General features: G+C 38.8%; 1 protein-coding gene across 11 annotated transcripts in view; it reads left to right on the top strand.

Moving 5' to 3' along the window:
• Positions 1-20,294, top strand: part of LOC123771456 (fasciclin-2) — a 244,507-nt gene that overhangs the window by 219,206 nt on the left and 5,007 nt on the right. For 8 of the 11 annotated variants that reach the window (XM_069313709.1, XM_069313708.1, XM_069313704.1 and 5 more), the window contains 3 exons: positions 10,018-10,225; positions 10,602-10,724; positions 16,356-16,487. In XM_069313709.1, the coding sequence (XP_069169810.1) occupies positions 10,018-10,225; positions 10,602-10,724; positions 16,356-16,487 (463 nt within the window). The remainder of the gene's footprint in view (positions 1-10,017; positions 10,226-10,601; positions 10,725-16,355; positions 16,488-20,294) is intronic. The other 3 variants (XM_069313710.1, XM_069313711.1, XM_069313712.1) reach the window with 3 other exon arrangements.

Raw genomic sequence — 20,294 nt, 5'->3', positions numbered from 1 at the left:
TTAAGGCTTATTGTGTCCCTATAGTTTATACTGTAAGAAAAAATATAGTTGTATTTTTATTTAGTTACTGATTGCATGTCTAGTGCATATGTCCCAAGACGTTAAAGTGAAATATCTTTACTCCTGTCCTAAATTTGATGTCTGTAGATACATTTTCTTGTGATATTCCAAGGTTTTATATAAGGTTTTTAGTGGCATAGCCCTTAGTCGTATAGAGCTTTTATTCAATCCTTTCAGTGTTCTCCTGTCCCCCAAACTATATAGTTCCTAAAAAGGTAAACACACCGACACTCGCTCTTCCTTCGCTCTCCTTTACGTTTTTTATTTGACATGCACAGTATATAATGGTTTAATAATTGACTTATGGGACAATATCGATAGAATTCTTGGTGACTCGGATACTTTTGATATCGTTCGCCTTATGCGTTTTTGTTCTCGTATTGGCATCCTTGGTGATATTTAGCGCCCTCTGATTATTTTGCGTATTTGATGGTGCTACATAGCCTTCCCGGTTTGGTGCCTTCTTTTGATAATTACTTACTTATGGGACAATAATGTTGGCATATTCAGACGATGAGTCACAATAACATGGCTGAAGATACGATGATCAAAATCACATACGAGTGATAATGGTCCATGATGTATCAAAATGTCGGCGTTTCTTCATATTTTGGTGTGGTTTGGTTATCAATGTTGGCATACGCCTTGGTTATGTGATATCCTCTTGGTTGAGTATACTGTATATCTGAATGGTAGTCATGAGGGAAGTCTAGATAGAGAAAAGGGAAGGCTGCATGTGGTGTGAAAAATTAGACGAGTTTAATACTTGGGATGTGTTCCTGTAGTGCAGACAGGTTCATTCTCGATGCACAGTTGGGAATTTTGGGTTCGAATTCCTGACAGGACAGAAATGGTTGGGTGCATTTCATATCGCCAATTGCCCTGGGTTTGCCTGCCAATAAATAGGTACCCAGAAGTTAGTCAGTTTGTTGTAGGGTTACATCCTGGAGAGGATCAGTCAGTAGTTTGACCTGTAGGAATGGAAAAGAAAGAGAAAAGATTTAAGTCATTTCTCTAGGGAGAAGTTTCCAAATGGGAAGAATGTACTGAAGATATAGGATAGAATGAGCTGCAACTGTCCAGATTCAATGTTTTAAAGTCCCAAATATTCACTTGACAAAAACATTTTTAGTGCCACATTTTAACTTTCATTTTATTCTGGTGAAGAACTGCAACATTTTCCAACCTTTTTCACCATCTACTTTATTGCAATAGTTCAGACTGGGCATATGCCATGTAATCTTAGTATATTAGTGAATTAATTAGTAGTGAGCCTAATGGTTTTAGTTGTTGTGCTATCAGAGAAGTGGTGTAGCATTTTCTTGCAGTCTCTCCCATGTCTTACTTATGCAAAATTTGTCGATCCTCTGAAATTCTCTTTGGCCCTACAATTTTGTGTGTGTTTTATGTGAGTCTTTTTCTGAGCATGACCTTTAAGTGGTTGTCTTAAGCTCAACCTTTGTACCACCATGCCAGAGCCAGACATTTGAGACCCATTTGTTGGAGTCTCAAATCCAAATCCAGGTCCTGGCTTCCAGGACCAGCCTCTGGTCCTGGAAGCCAGAACCAGAGACTGGTTCACTCTACGAAGCAAGGGAAGCATGGATCAAATTAATACAAAACTGGGGAAGAAGCCACCAGGAAGTATTATAGATGCATCAAAATGAACAATTGTTTAAAGGAAATTATGCACCCCTTTGGAAAATAAGGCATGCCAGTGTTGCTGTGGGATAAATACCCATGACCTGACGACATATTTCCACCAAATTACTGCCTTCTCATCTCTATAGCTGGTGTCATTAGGCCGACATATCTAGTCCTTGCTGTGCCAGTCACCTGTTTCCTGCTATTCGGCCAAATGGTTCTGGTTATCACATGAACACTAGTTCCATGTGTGTTCATTAGTTCACATACTTTATTATTTTCATGTCATTATGGTGTTTGTCACTCGCATGTTACTATTTCACTCCAACCATGGGCAAGGTTGCCTTTCCTTGGGTAGACTTGCATTTTCTTATACCACACCAGAGATATCTGCTCTGAGGGTTTGTTGGCTACATCTTCTATGAACTGGACCTGAGGGCTCATGTCCCACTTGGTAGAGATTTGCCATTCTTATACAATGCAAGAGGTCGGGGCAATTCCAGACAAGTTTTGGTCCCTTTCCTGGGTTGCCTTCGTCCTCTCCAGTGATGTATGCTGTTACAACTGCAAGTGCCGTACCCAGCTTGTGTGCACTGCTGGTGCAACCCGTCCTCCTAATAGAATGTTTCATTTTGATATATATTCTAAGGGCAAAAATCATTGCACATATTAGAAAAGTGTAGTGGTTTGCTAAATTGACATTGTCATTTATGTTGTAGCTTTGCAAGCCTTTTGCTTGCTCATTTCTATAACATTATTCTTTGCCATTTTTTATCCCGATTTATTTCATCAGTGGCTGCCTATGACACCCCGTCTTCTTCAGCCTTAGCTTTTGGGAAAGGGAAGAGGAAAGAGTCCTTGCCTCTTTTTGTAGCTGTCTTGAAAGTTCCTTGATCCCCCAATTGGAGTCTGCTCTACACTCCACACTGTTCTGTGGTGTGTAGAGCAGCAGTGTGGAGTGTTCACCACAGTGCAGCAGAACAGCATTGTTCTGTTCTGTTCACACCACAACCAGTCCAGTGGTAATGGTGTGAACATTTTTGTGTGCTTCTCACACTTCAGGAGTAAGGGTGTTCTCTCATTCTTTATTCCTAGGAGAGCTTTTTTTCCAGTTTTTGTGTGTAGTAGTTTGGTTCAGCTATCCTGCTCTTTGTTTCCGGTGTACAGATGTTTTTTCCAGTGTGCCGATGTTTGTTTCCGGTGTGCAGATGTTTGTTTTTGGTGTGCCGATATTTGTTTCCGGTGTGCCGATGTTTGTTTCCGGTGTGCCGATGTTTGTTTCCGGTGTGCCGATGTTTGTTTCCGGTGTGCCGATGTTTGTTTCCGGTGTCCAGATGTTTGTTTCCGGTGTCCAGATGTTTGTTTTTGGTGTGCACATGTTTGTTTCCGGTGTGCACATGTTTGTAGTGTTCTCCGTTCTTTGCTCACCGGTCCGCCATCTTGTGGCAGTCGTGAATATCTCTTGTCGGTGTATTTGTGGCTTTGTTTACCTAGGGGTGCATAATTGACTTCAAGCAATCACTTGTTTTATTGTACCTATCTGTTTTTGTTTGTTTAGTTTTATGATTGAGCTCTGAATCCCTACTTTCCCTTGCCTTGTAGAGTTAGCCAGATTCTGATAGTGCCTCCAGGTAGGCAACAGGTGGGTCTCAGGGCCGATGTTTTGAGCTAAGTCTTGGGGTTTCCAGAGTTTAAGCTTGGAAAGCCATTGGGGACCTACCAGAAAGAGGAGCATCAATACTTTTAATGGTTGATTGTTAATTAACATGGGATTTCTCGTTTTGTCCCAAATAGGTGCAGTATACTGTTTGTAATTTAACCCATGGATTTAGTGTGTGCATGCCCAGTATTAGATCATTGTCATAGTTTTTGCGGAGAATAGTTTGCATGCTCTACAAATCGTTGAAATGTGCTGTAATTAGAATTTTTGCACAGTACACATTTCATTTCCGATATAATTTGTGTACTGACCCCATCATTTTGTCAAACGTTAATGCCATACACTTTTGATTCTCAGAATAAGGGAACCTGTGTCCAGTTATGTGTTATACAACAGATTAAATATATTATATTCATGTAAATGCCTCACTTGCATGCATGTTAAAATGTTAAGTGGCATATTTAAATCACAATAGTATTGTTAGACTTTTTATTTAAAATGTAATGTTTATAACAGTTTTATTGTAGAACTGAAGTCAATTTTAAGACATAGAAAGATAAACAAATTCAAAGTTAACAAACATTAAATAAATTAATCTGACTTTTTCTTGAGGATCATACATGCAAGGTTAAATTTCGATGCACTTGGTGTATTTAAAAAAATTTCTCCGCAGTGGTATTTTGTCACATTTGTTACTGATGTTAGTGAATTCTAGTCATATGTTGCTTAAATCAAACTATATATCTTTGACTATTTACTTCCTCTTGAACTGCCTTTTGAGATGATGGCTCTAACAGAACAGCCTCAAGGCAGCCCTGTCCAAACGTGATCTGGCCTCTTCTACTCCTCTTATGTCATCATGAAACCTATACCTTAAGCAATCCTCCACTTTCCTTTTCCCATGAAGTACATTGTGTACCCATAAATCTGATCCCGTACCTCTGTAGTTTAGTGTATCTTCCTTATAATCTAAGTACAGTACTGTTAATAATTGTCAAGATATCTTGACCGTCATAGAGTACTTCGCTAGGCACTAAACATTCCCCAGTGTGCGTCTCTGATCTTACACATCTACGTTTCAAAGACTTGAGATTATCGACTTGAGACCACAATCGACTTGAGATTATCACTTTCTAGTGTGTGGTTTGGTCAAATACGTTTCAAAGTTTTCTATACACTTTGTTGTTACTTATTTCTCTTCAGTTATACTACATGGTCATCTTTACGTATGTGTGGCATACATACAATACAAGCTTTTGCACATTTTAAGCAAGCATACTTGTTTCATTTTCTGGAATTGTAGAGACAGTTTGACTTTTGTGTAGTTATGTGGCAAGTCACTCATCATTGTATGGGTTAAGCATTTCCTAATCATTGTATGGTTTAAACATTCCCTCATCATCTATGATAAGGATTAGAGAGATGGGGTTGGGGACCATCTTCTCAAATTCTCTCAGTGAAGGGCAGATTTGACTTTGGATGTAGACCCTGTACCTATCTTCGTTCTAGAAAAATAAAACTAAGCACATACGACTGTTTTGAATGTGCGAGAAATAACTGAGAAACAAAAGGAGGAAATTGTGATAGCTTTGGGAATGTGAAAGTTATTTTATGAAGCTAAAGTTAAACAAAGCAAGAATAATGAGAATTGTAGTCAAATTGAGAAAAATTTGTAGTAAAAAATTAGTATATCTGTTAATGAATGCAGAGTATTTTGGGGAAAGAAGTTTCTTTCGTAATAATTTCTTAGCGGGGACGCCAAGCCCCGAAACCATCTCAAGGTAACCTCAAGATAATTCTCATAGTGCAGTTGAAGGTTCTTCAGAGTGAACTATTAGTTTGAAAGGGCATAGGGAGATACTCTGTGATGATAGAGGTGAGAGTGGAAGATGGATATTTTGGGGCAGCTTAAGGAGTGAGATTAGTTTATACCAAGAAGCTACACATAATTTTGATGGGTTATGTGATGAATTTGTTGTCAGGGACAGCATGCCTGTGTACTTGTATACTTTAGGCTTATATTGAGGTCTTCCCCAAGGTCGAACTTTTGACTCTACCCAGGAGACAGCCCACAATAGTTGGTCTATTCCTGGGTACCTATTTAATACTAGGTAAACGGAGGCATCAGATGAAAGGAAATGTAGCAAAGTGGTCGGTGCAGTCGGGTCACCACCGAAAGTCCCCGTGTTCATTTTTTGTAGCAGGACAGGCATGTTTGGGCTCATTTTTCTTAAACCTGATGCCTCTGTTCACCTAAGCAGTAAATAGTTAGATGGGAGTTAGGCAACTGTTGTGGGGTTGCATTCCAAGGAAGGTGAGTAATTGATGTAGGGAGTTGTTGATGAGCTTAACATGGTTCCTGTTCCTGATTATGGGAAGCCATGTATTGCACCGGGAATGGCTGTAGATTAAAATATGTGGATTGAAAGTTTATTTTTTGGGTGGTTTCGGTTTCGAAACCCCCTTTTAAGTCCTCGGCATCATTATCACCGTTGACATCATCAATGGCAGGTGAAAAAACATCATTGCTGTAGACTCAAGTTTTTTTCCAGGCATTTCTGAAATTTGACCTCGATACACTGAGCAGTTATGTACACAATGTGCAGGCGATGAGTCACAATAACGTGGCTGAAGTATGTTGACCAGACCACACACTAAAAGTTGAAGGGACGATGACGTTTCGGTCCGTCCTGGACCATTCTCAAGTCGATTGTGACAATCGACTTGAGAATGGTCCAGGACGGACCGAAACGTCGTCGTCCCTTCAACTTTTAGTGTGTAGTCTGGTCATCAATACACAATGTGAATGTGGGAATGTAATCAGAATTTGTGCTTATGGTACTGCAGTGTAAAGCCTGGGTGCATGAGGACTATGTGGATACATTTATGAATACAGTATAAAAGCTTGTACTTGCCTAGTTGTGCTTGCTCCCTTGAGCTTTGGGTCTTTGGTCCGTTCCCTCAACTGTCAGTCAACTGGTGTACAGATTCCCTTAGTCTATTGGGTCTACATTTGAAACTGTTATTGAGTTTGCCTCCACCACATCACTGCCTAATGCATTTCATCTGTTAATTAATCTGACACTGAAACAGCTCTTTCTAATGTCCCTGTGGGTATGTGTGTGTGTCATTACCCCATGTATAATGACCTAAGTGGAATTTTAGACTTCCCTATAATCTGTATCATATGATGGTTTAAAATTACTGTACTAATGAAATATAAGGTCAAGGAATATATCTGTTGTTTGTCAGTGGCAGAAATAAAATAATGTTGTGGTTCACCTGGAGCCTCTGGCTTTTGCTAGCCTCCAGCTAGAGTTTTGGTGGGTGGTACCCAAGACTCTGGGTCCATGGTTTCTGGTTCTCACGCCTGAATCTTCTGGCTGTTGGTTCCCGATGTCACTCTGGCGATTTTGGTTTTGGCTAGCTGGTATCTTCTTACTTCATTGGTGGGCATCTTTTAACTGTTTGGTTAATTTCTGACATGGCTCTTGTTTCAGTTAGGGACTTGATGTGGATGGTGGACCTGAGTATTGGCTTTACCTAGGGTGTCCCTTAGTCTCGCCCAGCTTATGTTGGTGTTTGGCACACTGCTGGTGCCAAACATTGTACATGGCCTTTATTGTATTGACAAAGCCATTGTATATGGCTGCTTCTTCTGTATGGGACTGCATCTTCAGCCTTCTCACACAATTAAGACTTGGTGGCATTTATTGTTTCCTGCTTTGTTGTTTTCAGAAATGCCGGCCACCTCTGTTGACGCACCATTGGGAATCAGCTCAGAGAGCTACTTAGGAGGTTGTTCCAGAATTCAAGCATTAAATGTAATGAATTGCCCAATTCTGAGGGACCCTTAGTAGATCCCTATCTTTATATTTTTCCTTGTTGCCTGTAGTGTGTTTGTGGTAGTTTGTGAGTGAGCAGCAGTGTGGGTGGAACCTTGGGTGGAACCTTGTGGTGGTGAAGTGCATTACGATTAGCATATTTACCATGCGGCAACAGTCGTTTCCCTTGTTACTTCAAACAGTTGCTTGTTTTTGCACTTATACTTTCTGGCGGGGTTTTCTCTCTGAAGCACTGGGGGTTAATCTTTGGTTAAATCCCAAGCTGCGTTTGCATTGTTAATAGGCAAATTCTGGCCCTGGATTCCAATAGTCTTGGGTGTGAAGCTACTCGGTCCACACCAAAATGATGTTTTGTTAAAATCAGTGTTTGAATTGTTTCCAAGAGAAGTTTAAATATTTTTTGAGTAGTGTACTCATTTCATCCATTATTATTAATAATTTTGTGAAAACCAATTATAGAATAAAACAAAGATGAGTGTGGCCACCAGTAAAAGCAATATATTTAATTGTAAATTTCGGTCAAATCGGCCAGTTGAGTATATTTTGGCACCCCATACCTATCCTGATTTTACGTGAGGGCCACTAATACTAGTGGCCTCGATGAGGACAGGCTTGTCAAAGGTCCTAAAGGTTTTGTGGGTTGTAAAGGTCGTGAGGGCCACTAATACTAGTGGCCTCGATGAGGACAGGCTTGTCAAAGGTCCTAAAGGTTTTGTGGGTTGTAAAGGTCGTGAGGGCCACTAATACTAGTGGTCTCGATGAGGACAGGCTTGTCAAAGGTCCTAAAGGTTTTGTGGGTTGTAAAGGTCGTGAGGGCCACTAATACTAGTGGCCTCGATGAGGACAGGCTTGTCAAAGGTCCTAAAGGTTTTGTGGGTTGTTGTAAAGGTTAACAAAGGGTCAATACAAAATATGTATAGTGTTGTACAGTACTTGGTTCATGTGAGATTTTTATGACAACATTGACCATTTGCATCTGCTGATATTTTTATTGTAAGCTTTGTATGAAGTCTCCAGTTGAATAAAAAAATGATGTACAAATTGAAAATAATGAAAATATATGGTCATTCAAATTTGACCAAATTCAATCTTTAGTTGTTGAGTTTAGGGGGCAGTTTTTAGTGGAACAATGGTTGATATGCAGCAAGATAAATATTGTCTGGGAGAACAGTCAAGTTGAGGTGACTTAAATAAACATATTAATGTAGAAAATTTTAAATTATTAGCATACTGTTCCAAACAGTAAATTGTTAGTAACACACACACAGGTTTTCTGACACTAAGAATGTGGTGCATTTGGTCACCCACTTCCTAATTATATTCTGTTACAGTTCTTATATGTAATATTGACCTCATTAAGACTGAAGTTTAATTAATGTTTTGTTTTTTTAGTTGAGTGAAAACTCTAAGAACCGAGCAGTTTCGTGTGTATTTTGTACGCAGTATCGATAATGGTATTTCAAGATATACTAACTTTGTCTAGCTTTTAATAAAAGCTTACATTTTATCATCTAATATGTGATGCTGCTGAGCTTAACCTGACAAGCGAGCATACCACGGTTAAGCTTAAGTACCAGTAGTCCCTACGGTAAAGGGATGAACTTAATTGCTTTGGAACCTCCCTAACAAATTAGTACGTTATAATTTTTCACGCACTTACCAACTCTGTCATGCCTTTCCAGTCTATGTTTATAGCACTTGGGAATACTGTACTGAATTTCTTCGTTGTCATTACAACTTGATTAAAATATTTCACGTGTAATGTCTAAATAGTCCAGCTAATTGCTGCCAATTTTACCGAAGTAACACTCTTCAACCTCAAAGCTAAATCCTTTCCATTCCCTAATGCCTATCCCTCCCACCCTGCCTCCCATACTAAAATAGCCATCGAGACCCCCACCCTCCCCTCCTCGATAGTCAGTGTTTTCTGGCTGGGCGCTCGGTAAGGCAGGCTGCGGTGGTGGCTGCCTGCCGTCTACCCCGCCACAGTCAGCTAGTAGTACTACTACCGTCCATCATACCTCCGTCTTGGGAGTCGCCACGCAGCGTCGAGTAGTGTAAGTGAGGGCACCACAAACGGATTTCCCTACTGCAGCACATGTCAACTCTTGAGCATTATTCCTATCGTAGCGGCTGTCAGTGTTCACTACTTGTTCTCTTACTCCATGTTTCTTAACTCTCCCTCTCTTTTTGTTTCTCTCCTCTCTCTCTCTCTCTCTCTCTCATTCTTGTTTCTAATACCAAACGGGCAGGAGGGTTCTTGTTAATGTTTCTTGTTTGTTTAATGTCTACAAGTTTTATAACATAGTGTACTTATATTGGTCTCTTCAAGGACAGATTAAAGAAAGTAATTTTTAAGTTAAGGTGGTAATATTTCACATATATTAGTGCAGAATAATGATGAGAAGATATCTTTTTACAAGAATCACTTTAATCAATGCCATTCTTGTCACGTTACATGCAAAATGAACAAATATTTCCCAAAGTTATAAGAAATATGAATTAATTATTACAAATGTTTTCTGTCGAGTTATAATTGTTGATGTATATTCTATAGTCGACTGAATAACTAGGCGTTTTAAACATAATAGATTTATAACATTGGTATTCGTTTGCTGTACGTATAATAATTATTGCCAAAGTTGTAATTACTGTGACGTGATCAAGTTTGGAATTAGAGGTCGCCACAACCAACAAATTGAAAGCTTGAGTGGTATTGATGAAATAAAAAGCATACAAGTCGTCAAGATTTCATTGATAGTTGTGGCTTGACGTTGATTTATTTTGCTAACAATATTGTACCCCCAGGCCCCAATCCTGAAGAATCTACGGAATCAGAGCTTGGAATTGGTATCATCATTGCAATCGTAGTCATCGCAGTGCTCGTAATAGCTTTGGTTGTTGACGTGGCGTGCTTCTGTACAAATAATGCCGGTTTAACTGCTGCTATTCTCAGTAAGCGAGGGGCAAAGGATAAAGATAAAGAAGCCATGCTCGAGGATGGGAAAAATGCTAGGTAGGTAACCCTTTATCATGCACATTTTTCTTTGGGTTCCCACTTTCTTTGATTTCTAAAAGTAGTTGTATGAGCATTTTGTATTTAGAAAACCTTTGTACATAATTTATACATTTATTATACGTATGTTCATTATACGTATTTGTATATATTTCATCTCTTACATAATTATTGTTCAGTACATACATCATCTATAGTTATTTAGACTGCTAGTCAGTATTTAATTCCCAATTAGACTACTAAAAGTAGTTTGTTAAGAGTTTTATACATATGCTTCTTAAAAAAGATAAGAAATTCATTGAGGCATTTAGCTACATAGATACCAGACTGACAATTGTGTAGATGTTACACATTGCCATCTTGACTCCCTCTTTAGTGCTGATACTCTCAATGAAGAATCCAAGGATGAAACGAAAACCATCGATGAAAAACCCGTCCCCGAGAAGGAGCTTCAGAAACCCCTCGAGAAAAGCGTAGACACTAAATCCGAGAAAGAGACGTAAGAGAGGCTATTCTAATAAAGTTAATAGTTGCTTATGATCGTGCATATTTTGCATTTAAGCTCTTTATAATTTCAAGCGGTGATGCTGTTTGCATGATAGATGGATTTAATTGTTTTTGCATAAGATTTGCAATGTGATTATATACTTTATTAGATTTAGGATTTTGAAACTATAATGCTGAAATGCCCTGTGCAAATATTGTATTCATCATGGAATACAATATAGAAGCCTCTCTTTTATTATTATTATTATTAAGCTCCTATCCCAGTTATTTTCAGGTTTTAGAGCTGTATCTAGCTTGCTGTTTTATGCATTTACCAGAATTATTACACGGCCTTTAGTGCTATAGTAAATCGGGTAAATGTCTTTTGCAAAACTCGGTTACAAGCTTCTTGAATATAATGCCTCGGTAATAGAAATGAAGGTGAAATATAATTATAAATATTATGCATGAAGTTAATGTAAATTGGTTGTCCAGGTGATCTTGTTTAAATAATGACATGTTTAGAGAAAATTGTAGATTTTCGTGGTGAGAACATAAAACTAGAGGAACTGCAAGGAGGCCTATTGGCCTATGTGAGGTGGTTCCTATTTCAATGCAGTCTGACTGATTCTTACATGTGTAACTTACAGATGAATTACTTTTAAGTGATAAGACATGTTTCATATTACCTGGTAAGTTGTTTCTGAAAGCTGTACCCCTATACCCAAAGCAGTCTTTACCAAGGTCTTTGTTCCGAATCTAAACTTTTCCAATTTGTATGTGGTGTTTTGTGCTGAATGTTGTGTTACTGTAATTGTAGTGTACATATTTAGCACCATAGGAAGTAAGATGACCATTGTTATATCCTTGTATTAATGTGTATAGGGTGGGTTGGTGTAATTGATCTCATTTCAAACTCACAGTTTACCCCTGTGATTTGGGACCTGTAGATGAGATGGTTGGCTTCAAAGACCTAACTGGTTTCAGTAGCCTACTAGGCCTATGGTGTAAATCCCGGCATCAATTATGTTTTTAATGAACAAATCCACAAGGGCCATGACGAGGATTCGAACCTGCGTCCTGGAGCATCCCAGACACTGCCTTAATCAACTGTACTACGACATTCTCCCGGACGCAGGTTCGAATCCTCGTCACGGCCCTTGTGGATTTGTTCATTTGATGCATCACGTTAGTGTGATCTCTGTGTGTTATGTTTTTAATAAGATTGCTTGCTTGTCTGCAGTTCCTCCCTTGCTATCATTAGTTGGCAATATGAATGCTGATGATAGCTTGAGTGTTTTAAGATAGCTTCTGTAGCCATTTGTGTGTTAATTTGAATAGGAAATTGTTTCTCTTCCATGATGGTGATTATTTTTTATATGCATGTATTTTCAATCAATGCTTCCATGACAAGATGAATTAGGCACATTGGAGATGCCTCCCTGAAGGTATCTCGGAGATGGCTCTCCCAACGGAGTTACTTAAGCCATGACCTTGTGTGGATGAATGTTCAGACATTAAGGAAAGCAGTGCAAACAACTGGAAGGTGCATCAACAAAGAAGCACAAAAACAGGCAAACAGCTATGCAAATACTCACTGAAAGGCAAATGATTCACATATAACTTGCTTGAATCCTCTAGAGGAAAATGGCAGGCAACAGGTGGCATCCTGGAGATCGAGGCTTCCATTTGGTTCCGTTTCAAATTTGGACCTGGTTGGGCTTGGTCCAGGAATCTCAATTGGCTTCCCTCTATTTTCATGCCTGCTTCACTTGGATGCTTGTCTGAAGTTGGTAGCAGAGTCCCCAGGTCACCCATCGTTTGCTAGAGGAGCTGTGCTCGAATCTGAACTTTGCCCGTGTGGTGTGTTCTCAGGGCAGGGGTTTAGGTGCTGGCATTGTACCTTTTACTTTGGTTGTATCCCTCTCATTGCTGTTTGTAGCCGTTCAGGCTTTTTAGGGTTCTGTCCCGAGACACCTTCCGCCACCCTATGCTTGACCTATTCATGGATGCTTTTGACTTAGATTGGGGGTTTGTGAACAGCACTCATCTGGCTGCTCAGATCCTTGGGTGGTCTGTGAGTTGGGTGCACAGCATAGTGCAGGAATTCATGGCAGCCTGGCATGCTCTGTGATTGCCTCATCTCCCAGTGGGCTCTGTGGTATGACTACTCAGACTGCCCTTGGTAGTGGTTAATTGTGTGATTCGTGGTGCATCGCTCAGATCTCTTGCCTTGTGGGGCTGGTCACTACAGGTAATGTATAATCTGGATACTTGGGATTTGGCTTGCAGTTCAGGGCATGCGGAACGTTTTAAATCGTTCTCTTGTCTTTACTCCATCACCAGATTGGACCATCAGTGTCGTGTCCTTCTGTTGGCTACAGTCTCCGTGGTGTAGTAGTAAGACACTCGCCTGGCGTTCCGTGAGCGCTATGTCATGGGTTCGTATCCTGGCCGGGGAGGATTTACTGGGCGCAATTCCTTAACTGTAGCCTCTGTTTAACGCAACAGTAAAATGTGTACTTGGATGAAAAAACGATTCTTCGCGGCAGGGGATCGTATTCCAGGGACCTGCCCGAAACGCTACGCGTACTAGTGGCTGTACAAGAATGTAACAACTCTTGTATATATCTAAAAAAAAAAAGACATTTGGCTACTCTGAGGTGGATCTCTGTGTTGGCATGGAACCAATGGCTTGTGGTTACATGGCTCCAGTCCCCCAATTGCAAGGCTCTCATGGTGAAAGTCATGGACTGGACTGGGAACGGTGAGGGTTTCTTTATCTTTCGTCTGGTTCGGCAATTGCTCCGGGTGCTGTGCAAACTAGAGACATTCTCCAGCAGGGTTTTCCTGTTGGCTCCCTTTTGGTTGGCCCATCTGTGGTTTTGAGCCATTTGTCTCCATTGTTGGAACCAGCATAGTTTTATGAGGCTCCTCCTCTTTCAGCAGATAGGCCTAGAGATGTTTCTCGATGGTTGAAGGCTCTCTTCCGCTCTAGACATTTAGTCCTTGACTCGTGTACCCCACACTTTAATGTGGTACAGGTGGGTGAACAAATTTCAGCCAGTCGGCAGGTGGGTGAGATTTTAGCGTCTCCCTTGAGTATTTTTTTCACTGCAATAGTATGAGGTTTCTTGGCACTCCTTCTGTGTTTCTCTCTCTCTCTGTCACTTGTCTTTGGTTTCTATATGTATAGGCCTATTGTTTTTGTTGTTTATGGATAGGCTTATGATGATGAATAGTCTCTTCATTTTGTTTTGCCTTGGAGTGATTGCTATTGGCAATTGGTGTTGATGTTCTGTATTATCAGCCCCTTTACACAAGTTGTCTCTTTTGCATTTCATGTTTTTCTCGAGTTGATCTTTGGACATGGTTTTGTTGTTGTCTCCTTTTGATTGTTGTTTCTTCCAGACCTTGTTTTCTTCACTTGTGGTTGTCAAGTTGGGTGGGAAGCTTCATGCTCTCGTGTGGTAGGTTGAGTTTGACCCTTTTGGTCACGGTGTCATTTTCAATACTTACAGGCCTCTCCTTTGTTTCTGGCTAAGACTGAGACGGCTACTTCAAGGAACAGTTCTCTGATGACCGATACAAGTTGGATCAGCCAGGGGTGCATCATTTATTGTATCCTATTAGCTGTTACTTGTGTACCACTAGTGGTGTGCAGGGAGATGCTCTGTTTGTGGTGTTCCTGGTTTGTTGCATCAGGTACTGTTTGTGTGAGGTTGTCCACCGTGTTATCACGTTTAGCCAGTTTAAGTCTCCCCTTAGGCCCTTGATGTTCACAAGTTTGTGGCTGTGTCCATTTTGTTTTAAGGATGTATTTGGCCTCGGAGAATTTTGGTAGCGTAACAATGTGCTGACAGTTGCTTCATTAGTAAGTGTTCTATGTCCGCACAACATTTGTGTGAAATGAGGCTGTTAAGTCATTGCTTACAACCATTTTCTTCAATGTATCGTTGTTGGGCTTTCCTCTGCCCCTGGCGAGTACCCTTTCGATGTTTTTTCTCCATGATAGATACCAAGGAAAACTAGTGTTGAATGTACTGAAATGCCTCTTTTTGGTGGGTCTTTGGGTCAATCAAGTCCTTTACCATTGAGCGGTTTAATATTTTCTATCTTCCTGGCTATACGACTGAGGTTGAAGGCTAGGAAATTGAAGAGAATGGTGCATATTAACCTGGTGGTGTGGAGATGGGACAAATAAGAGAAGTGTATTATAACAGAGTGGTCCATTTATCTCGGGGGTTTGTTGGCTCATATTTTATGCTCGTTTACTCGGCGTTTGTATGTTTTGGTTTGTTCCCTTCTCTCGTGTGGCCTTTTCATAGTTGTGAGCAGCCGCGTCCAACAGCTTGGTTGATCAGTCCGGCCACCAGGAGGCCTGGTCGACGACCGAGCCGCGGGGACGCTAAGCCCCGGAAGCACCTCAAGGTAACCTCAAGGTAGGGTGACATTATTCTGGTGCTTGTGACTCTTCAGAAGGGGCATCAGGTTTTTGTAGTCAGGTCCCTGATAGACTTACAATAACTTTGCAAGGGCCTGGTGTGGATTGAAGTGAGTGGAGCTATGCAGGTAAATAACACCAAGGAGTCACCAGAAAGAGAGATTTCATTACATTTAAAAACTTTAAATATTTTTAAATTTAGAATAAAACATTTAAATGTGTCCTACTGTAATGTAGTAGATTACAGTAGGCCATTACCATACCACAATACTCTAGCAAGTTCTTACAGAGGTAATGAATAGTGTTGTTTATATAAGAATTAAATACTGAAAATAAAAAAAATCCTCAATTTTTTTTTAATTACAGTTGCATTACAACACAGTTGAGTTAGTAGATGGATATGTAGCTTAAAAATTGACAATTAGTGATGCTTGATTAGGAGAGGAAGGCAAAGGTAGCATCCAGACAGCATTTTATTATAGAAATTAACATTTAAATGTGTGTTTGGGCTATTTTGAGCATTTTAGGTATTGGTGCCTCCATCTCCCCCTTTCCCACCTTCATAGCACTCTACCTCAGTCCTGTGGCGCACTTGTTTGCTCTGTGTTAGTCGTTCATAACCCAGTGTCTCAAACTTTTCAGGTGTTCATTAATGCCTTCTTTAAAGTTTGTTGGCCATTTTTGTGATATGATGCTCTTGATAGGAAGATGCATTTGTGTAATTGGTTTTATTAATAAATATCTTTAAAGTTACAGCAGTTGGAGAAATTAATGTAGAGAAAAAAAAGAGTGGATGCTTATTTCTACACATTTTTATTGATGAAATGTTCCATTTTGTATGGAAGTGCTCACTCTGTTATGAGAAATGTTTTGAAATCAGGCGACTTTAGAAGAATCTGAGATATGTAGGTACAATGTAGCTTAGCTACGTGTATAAAGCAGTAAATGTACTTCCTGCAGTTGTCTTGTTTAATCGTATCATACGGCTTCATTATTTTTTCATAGATGTATCACATACTTGCGACTTTGTGCTTAAAAAACTATGGTAGTTGTTGCTTGTTTCCAGTGTTTAGTTGTGGTTATTATTATTTTGTACAAGACAGACAATGTGTTGAATGAAGTGCATTTGGTACAGTATTGCATGTTCTTGGTGCTAATCTAGGATTTCTTGTACATTGCTCTACCTCCTCTCTCTCTTAGTGATGATAAGCATGAGGGAAATGGTGAAATGAAGTCACAAAAGGACGATGGTACCAAACCGGAGAAGGAAGACTCTGAGGAGAAGATAAAGGATACAACAGAACCAACGGAAACCACACCTATGATTCAGGGGTAACAGTGCAGTCATAATTCCCTGTCAATGTGGTGGCTTCGTTATTGTTTTGTTTGGCACTGCACTGTCCTGTAACTTGTGTTGTGTATACTGCACTTCCTTCCTTCCTACCTGGAGCTTTCTTAGTGACATTTTGTTTGCACGCGTATTCTTGGTAGCAAGATTCTTTGCACGAATATTCAGCTGTTAGCGACCTTGTTTGCATGCGTATTGTACTGGTAGCAACATTCTTTGCACGAATATTCAACTATTAGTAACATTGTTTGCAGAAGCATTCTGTTACTAGTGATAGAAATAAGTAAATGTGAACTACATTTGGAAACATAAAATTTGAAATAATGTAGTCTTTGAAGAATTTGTTCTTAAATTGGTTCTAATTGTTATCTTTGAATCATGAAATGTTAATGGCTTGGCATTTTCTCAGGCTAGTGCATGCACACATCTTTAGTAATTAGATGCTGAAGACTCGGAGATGTGAATGGAGAAGGCTCATGCACACATCTGAATGCACATGGCTCTTACCTGAATACACATGGTTTATGCTCACACCTGAAAACACACGGCTCGTGTACACATGTCTTGTGCATGAGTGTTGCTTTGCTCTTGCAAAATTATATGTTTTGGGTTTATAAGCACCCTTTTTGTGTGTGTGTGTATATTGCAAGAAAGCCATTCTAATCTAAATACTAATATTTGTTATTGGCCAATAAAAAAGATGCCAATTGTTTGAAGGATTATACAAAACTAATCGAATATTTTGATTTGTTTGCATATGTGATAAATAAATGTTTGTATCATTTGAACTCTTGATATTAAACAAATATATAATAATGTTTATTTGACATTTAATGGATCAACTGGATTTAAAATGGGAGGTAGATGTATTTTATGTACACTATCAGAAGAGGTGAATGACGTGGCAAATAGCTCGATGTAGCTTGGAAACCACATCCAGCTTACAAGTACAGTACCGGTACTTGTAAGAAGTACAGTAATATGCTGTATTGAAGTGTGTTAATGAACATTTTGTGTGCATAACTTGTAAATGATTACGTGTGTGTGGTTTTATGTGAATGTGAGTGGTTGTCAGTGGGAAGAAAGATATTTTGTTATAGTCTTCTTATCGCTGTCTTGCTATATACTTTAGTTGTATATTGGAATAACAGTTACTTTAAAGTCAAGCAGTCATTTGTATGACTAATATATAGTCTGGGAAGTGAATATAGCTTACTATTTCTCCAGTAGGGTGTACTATTCTACACTTCCCCTATGTTTCATAAGATTCTTTGGTACTGTGTGCTCAAGTCCTCTGGGAATGTTGGAATAATTATCTTTTTTATACATGTAGATGGAAATAGTAGAAAGTTTAGGCAACATTGGTATAGTTTGTTTCATACTAGTACTGTATTTATTATAGTGATATTTGGTTCGAGATGATGATGTAGGTTAGTGTGGGTGGTGCACTTGATCATGTTAAAAATATTTATGGTTTTAGATGGATATGAATGGTGTAATGAGTGGATAATATTCAAAGGGTGTGAGGGTATTGTGTGTGTGTGTGCGCGTGAATTCGGAAGAGGGGTACTTGACTTCTCCCTTGTAACCAACTTCTCCCACTCTGCTAAATGTTTGACTAGGAGTTAAAAAAAAAAAAGTGCTTTGAATGCTTTAGCATTTAAGATGATGCATATGTTTATTATTCTAATAAAGAATTGTTAAATTATTGGTTGGTAATGTTGACATTAATCAACATCTTTCTGTCTTTCTGAGTAAACAGTCAAAGTGGAAGAAATCAAACTTGTATGAAGTGAGTATGAAGAGCTTCCTTAAGTGACACTTAAGGAAGCTCGTGTACCTTGATCTTTGCTAGAGAATCTCACACGAATCCCACTTGGGGCGTCTGGCCGTGGCGTAGTGCGTTTAGCACTTTGGATCATCAAAATGATCTTTGTGTATGTATTTGTATTTCCTATGAGAAGAATAGTCAATATCCATTGATTAAGATATACTGTACCTGGAGTACCTAGAGAGGATTTTGGAGCTGTACTCCTCAAGCTTGGCTTGGGACAAGGCTTTAGAGTAGAGCTCTCAGAAATGTTCTTGTGGTATATTTGAATAAACGTAAATAAAATAAATAATTGTCTTTCAGTATATTTTGAAAACTGTGCGTTGATTGTACAGTACTGTATGTCCAAGCTCATAGAAACATTGTGGTTTATAGGCATTGTAATAATTATATGTGACACTCCTTTCCTTGTGGGATCTTGGCATTTTTAGGGAAAAATCTCATGTCAGTTTCTTCTGGAACCAGGTTAGAGATATTATTGAGGTATTGAGCACTTAAGATTTGAAAGAAGCTGTAGAGACATTGGCAAAGAATTATATTGTTTTTCATGTTATTTAAATGAAATAATTAGTAGTGAATATTGTAAATCTATGTAGTATACATACATGAGAAAAAAGGGACAGAATTTGGGGGAAAAAAACAGAACTCGTGTTAATGTAACGGTAATATGCAGAGGAGAAACTAGACGAGTCAGTCAAGCTATGTAATCCAGTGCAGTTGTGGTGTGACTGTAAAAAACGAAACGTCAGTGGGGCATCATAGGTAAAGTAATTATAAGCCAAGAAGTGTGTGTACATCTCCTGATAATGTGTTGGTGCTTTATTACTGTATGTATAAATATGTATATGTTGTACTTGTATCATGTGGCTTTTAAAGTTGTGTAATTGATTTTTGTTGGATATAGACTGATGTGATGAAGGGTTAATGTGGTATACATTAGTTGTGTTTACTGTGGTATAATTTACTGTGGTATACATTAGTTGTGTATACATTAGGTATACATAAGTGTGTGGGTGTAATTTTGTATTGTATCTATGATTGTGGGTGAATAGACGACTAGTTTCTAGTGAAAATAAATGTGTGTAATATAATAGTGTATATGTAATTTATCAATGTTTTAATAATTATAAGTTTTGTTAGTTGTTAGGAGTAAAAAATTGAATTACAATGTTATACTTTTTTGAATACTTTAGTTCATAATATTTTTTATATGTACAGTATAAGATATTTTACTATACAAAAATGCAAGTAAATGCAAACATGTGGATATAGGAGAACACACATGAATGACATGAATGTACGAAACACACGCTAATATATATGATAACGTATGTGTGACAGATATGATTACGACGAATAACATTTTCAGGGGAACAGACAGGACGAGTTTATTTGGCATGGGATGGTGCAGAGACGAGTAAACGGAAACTAAGCACCAAAGTGTGGTATAGAAACATTAGGAGTAATTGTTTAACTGGTAGAATAGTGAACAATATAAAGTAGATTTGTATAGGTAGACTTGATACATGGCTTTAAATGTAGATATGACAGAGTACAAAAGGCTTGGGCATGTATACACCAGTTGATTGAAGGTTAAAAGGTGTAATGCGGTTTAAAGGGGTTAAGGTAACCTTAATTAAAGGGGATAAGGTAAACCTGTTGATGCAGACCTTTGTGATACAAGTAGTTAAGTATAATTAGTTTATTACACATAATTATGCACACTCATGCATAAGCATGAATGAAAATTATGCAAACCCATAGGTACACACCTACTCCTGTGATCATAGATTATGTATAATACTGGTATATGTATGTTTGCAAATACTTAATTGTGCAGATACAAATAGTTAGAAAATAGGATGTAGATGTTTGTTTGCATAGTAAGAAGAATGCACACTCACACAAGAAGTTAAATAAATAAATAAATAAATGTTTATTCAGGTAAGGTACATACATA

The sequence above is a fragment of the Procambarus clarkii genome, chromosome 76, assembly GCF_040958095.1.
Source record: "Procambarus clarkii isolate CNS0578487 chromosome 76, FALCON_Pclarkii_2.0, whole genome shotgun sequence".
Lineage (NCBI taxonomy): Eukaryota > Metazoa > Arthropoda > Malacostraca > Decapoda > Cambaridae > Procambarus > Procambarus clarkii.
Note: the sequence above shows the minus strand (reverse complement) of the source record. Positions and strands in the feature narration are given on the sequence as shown.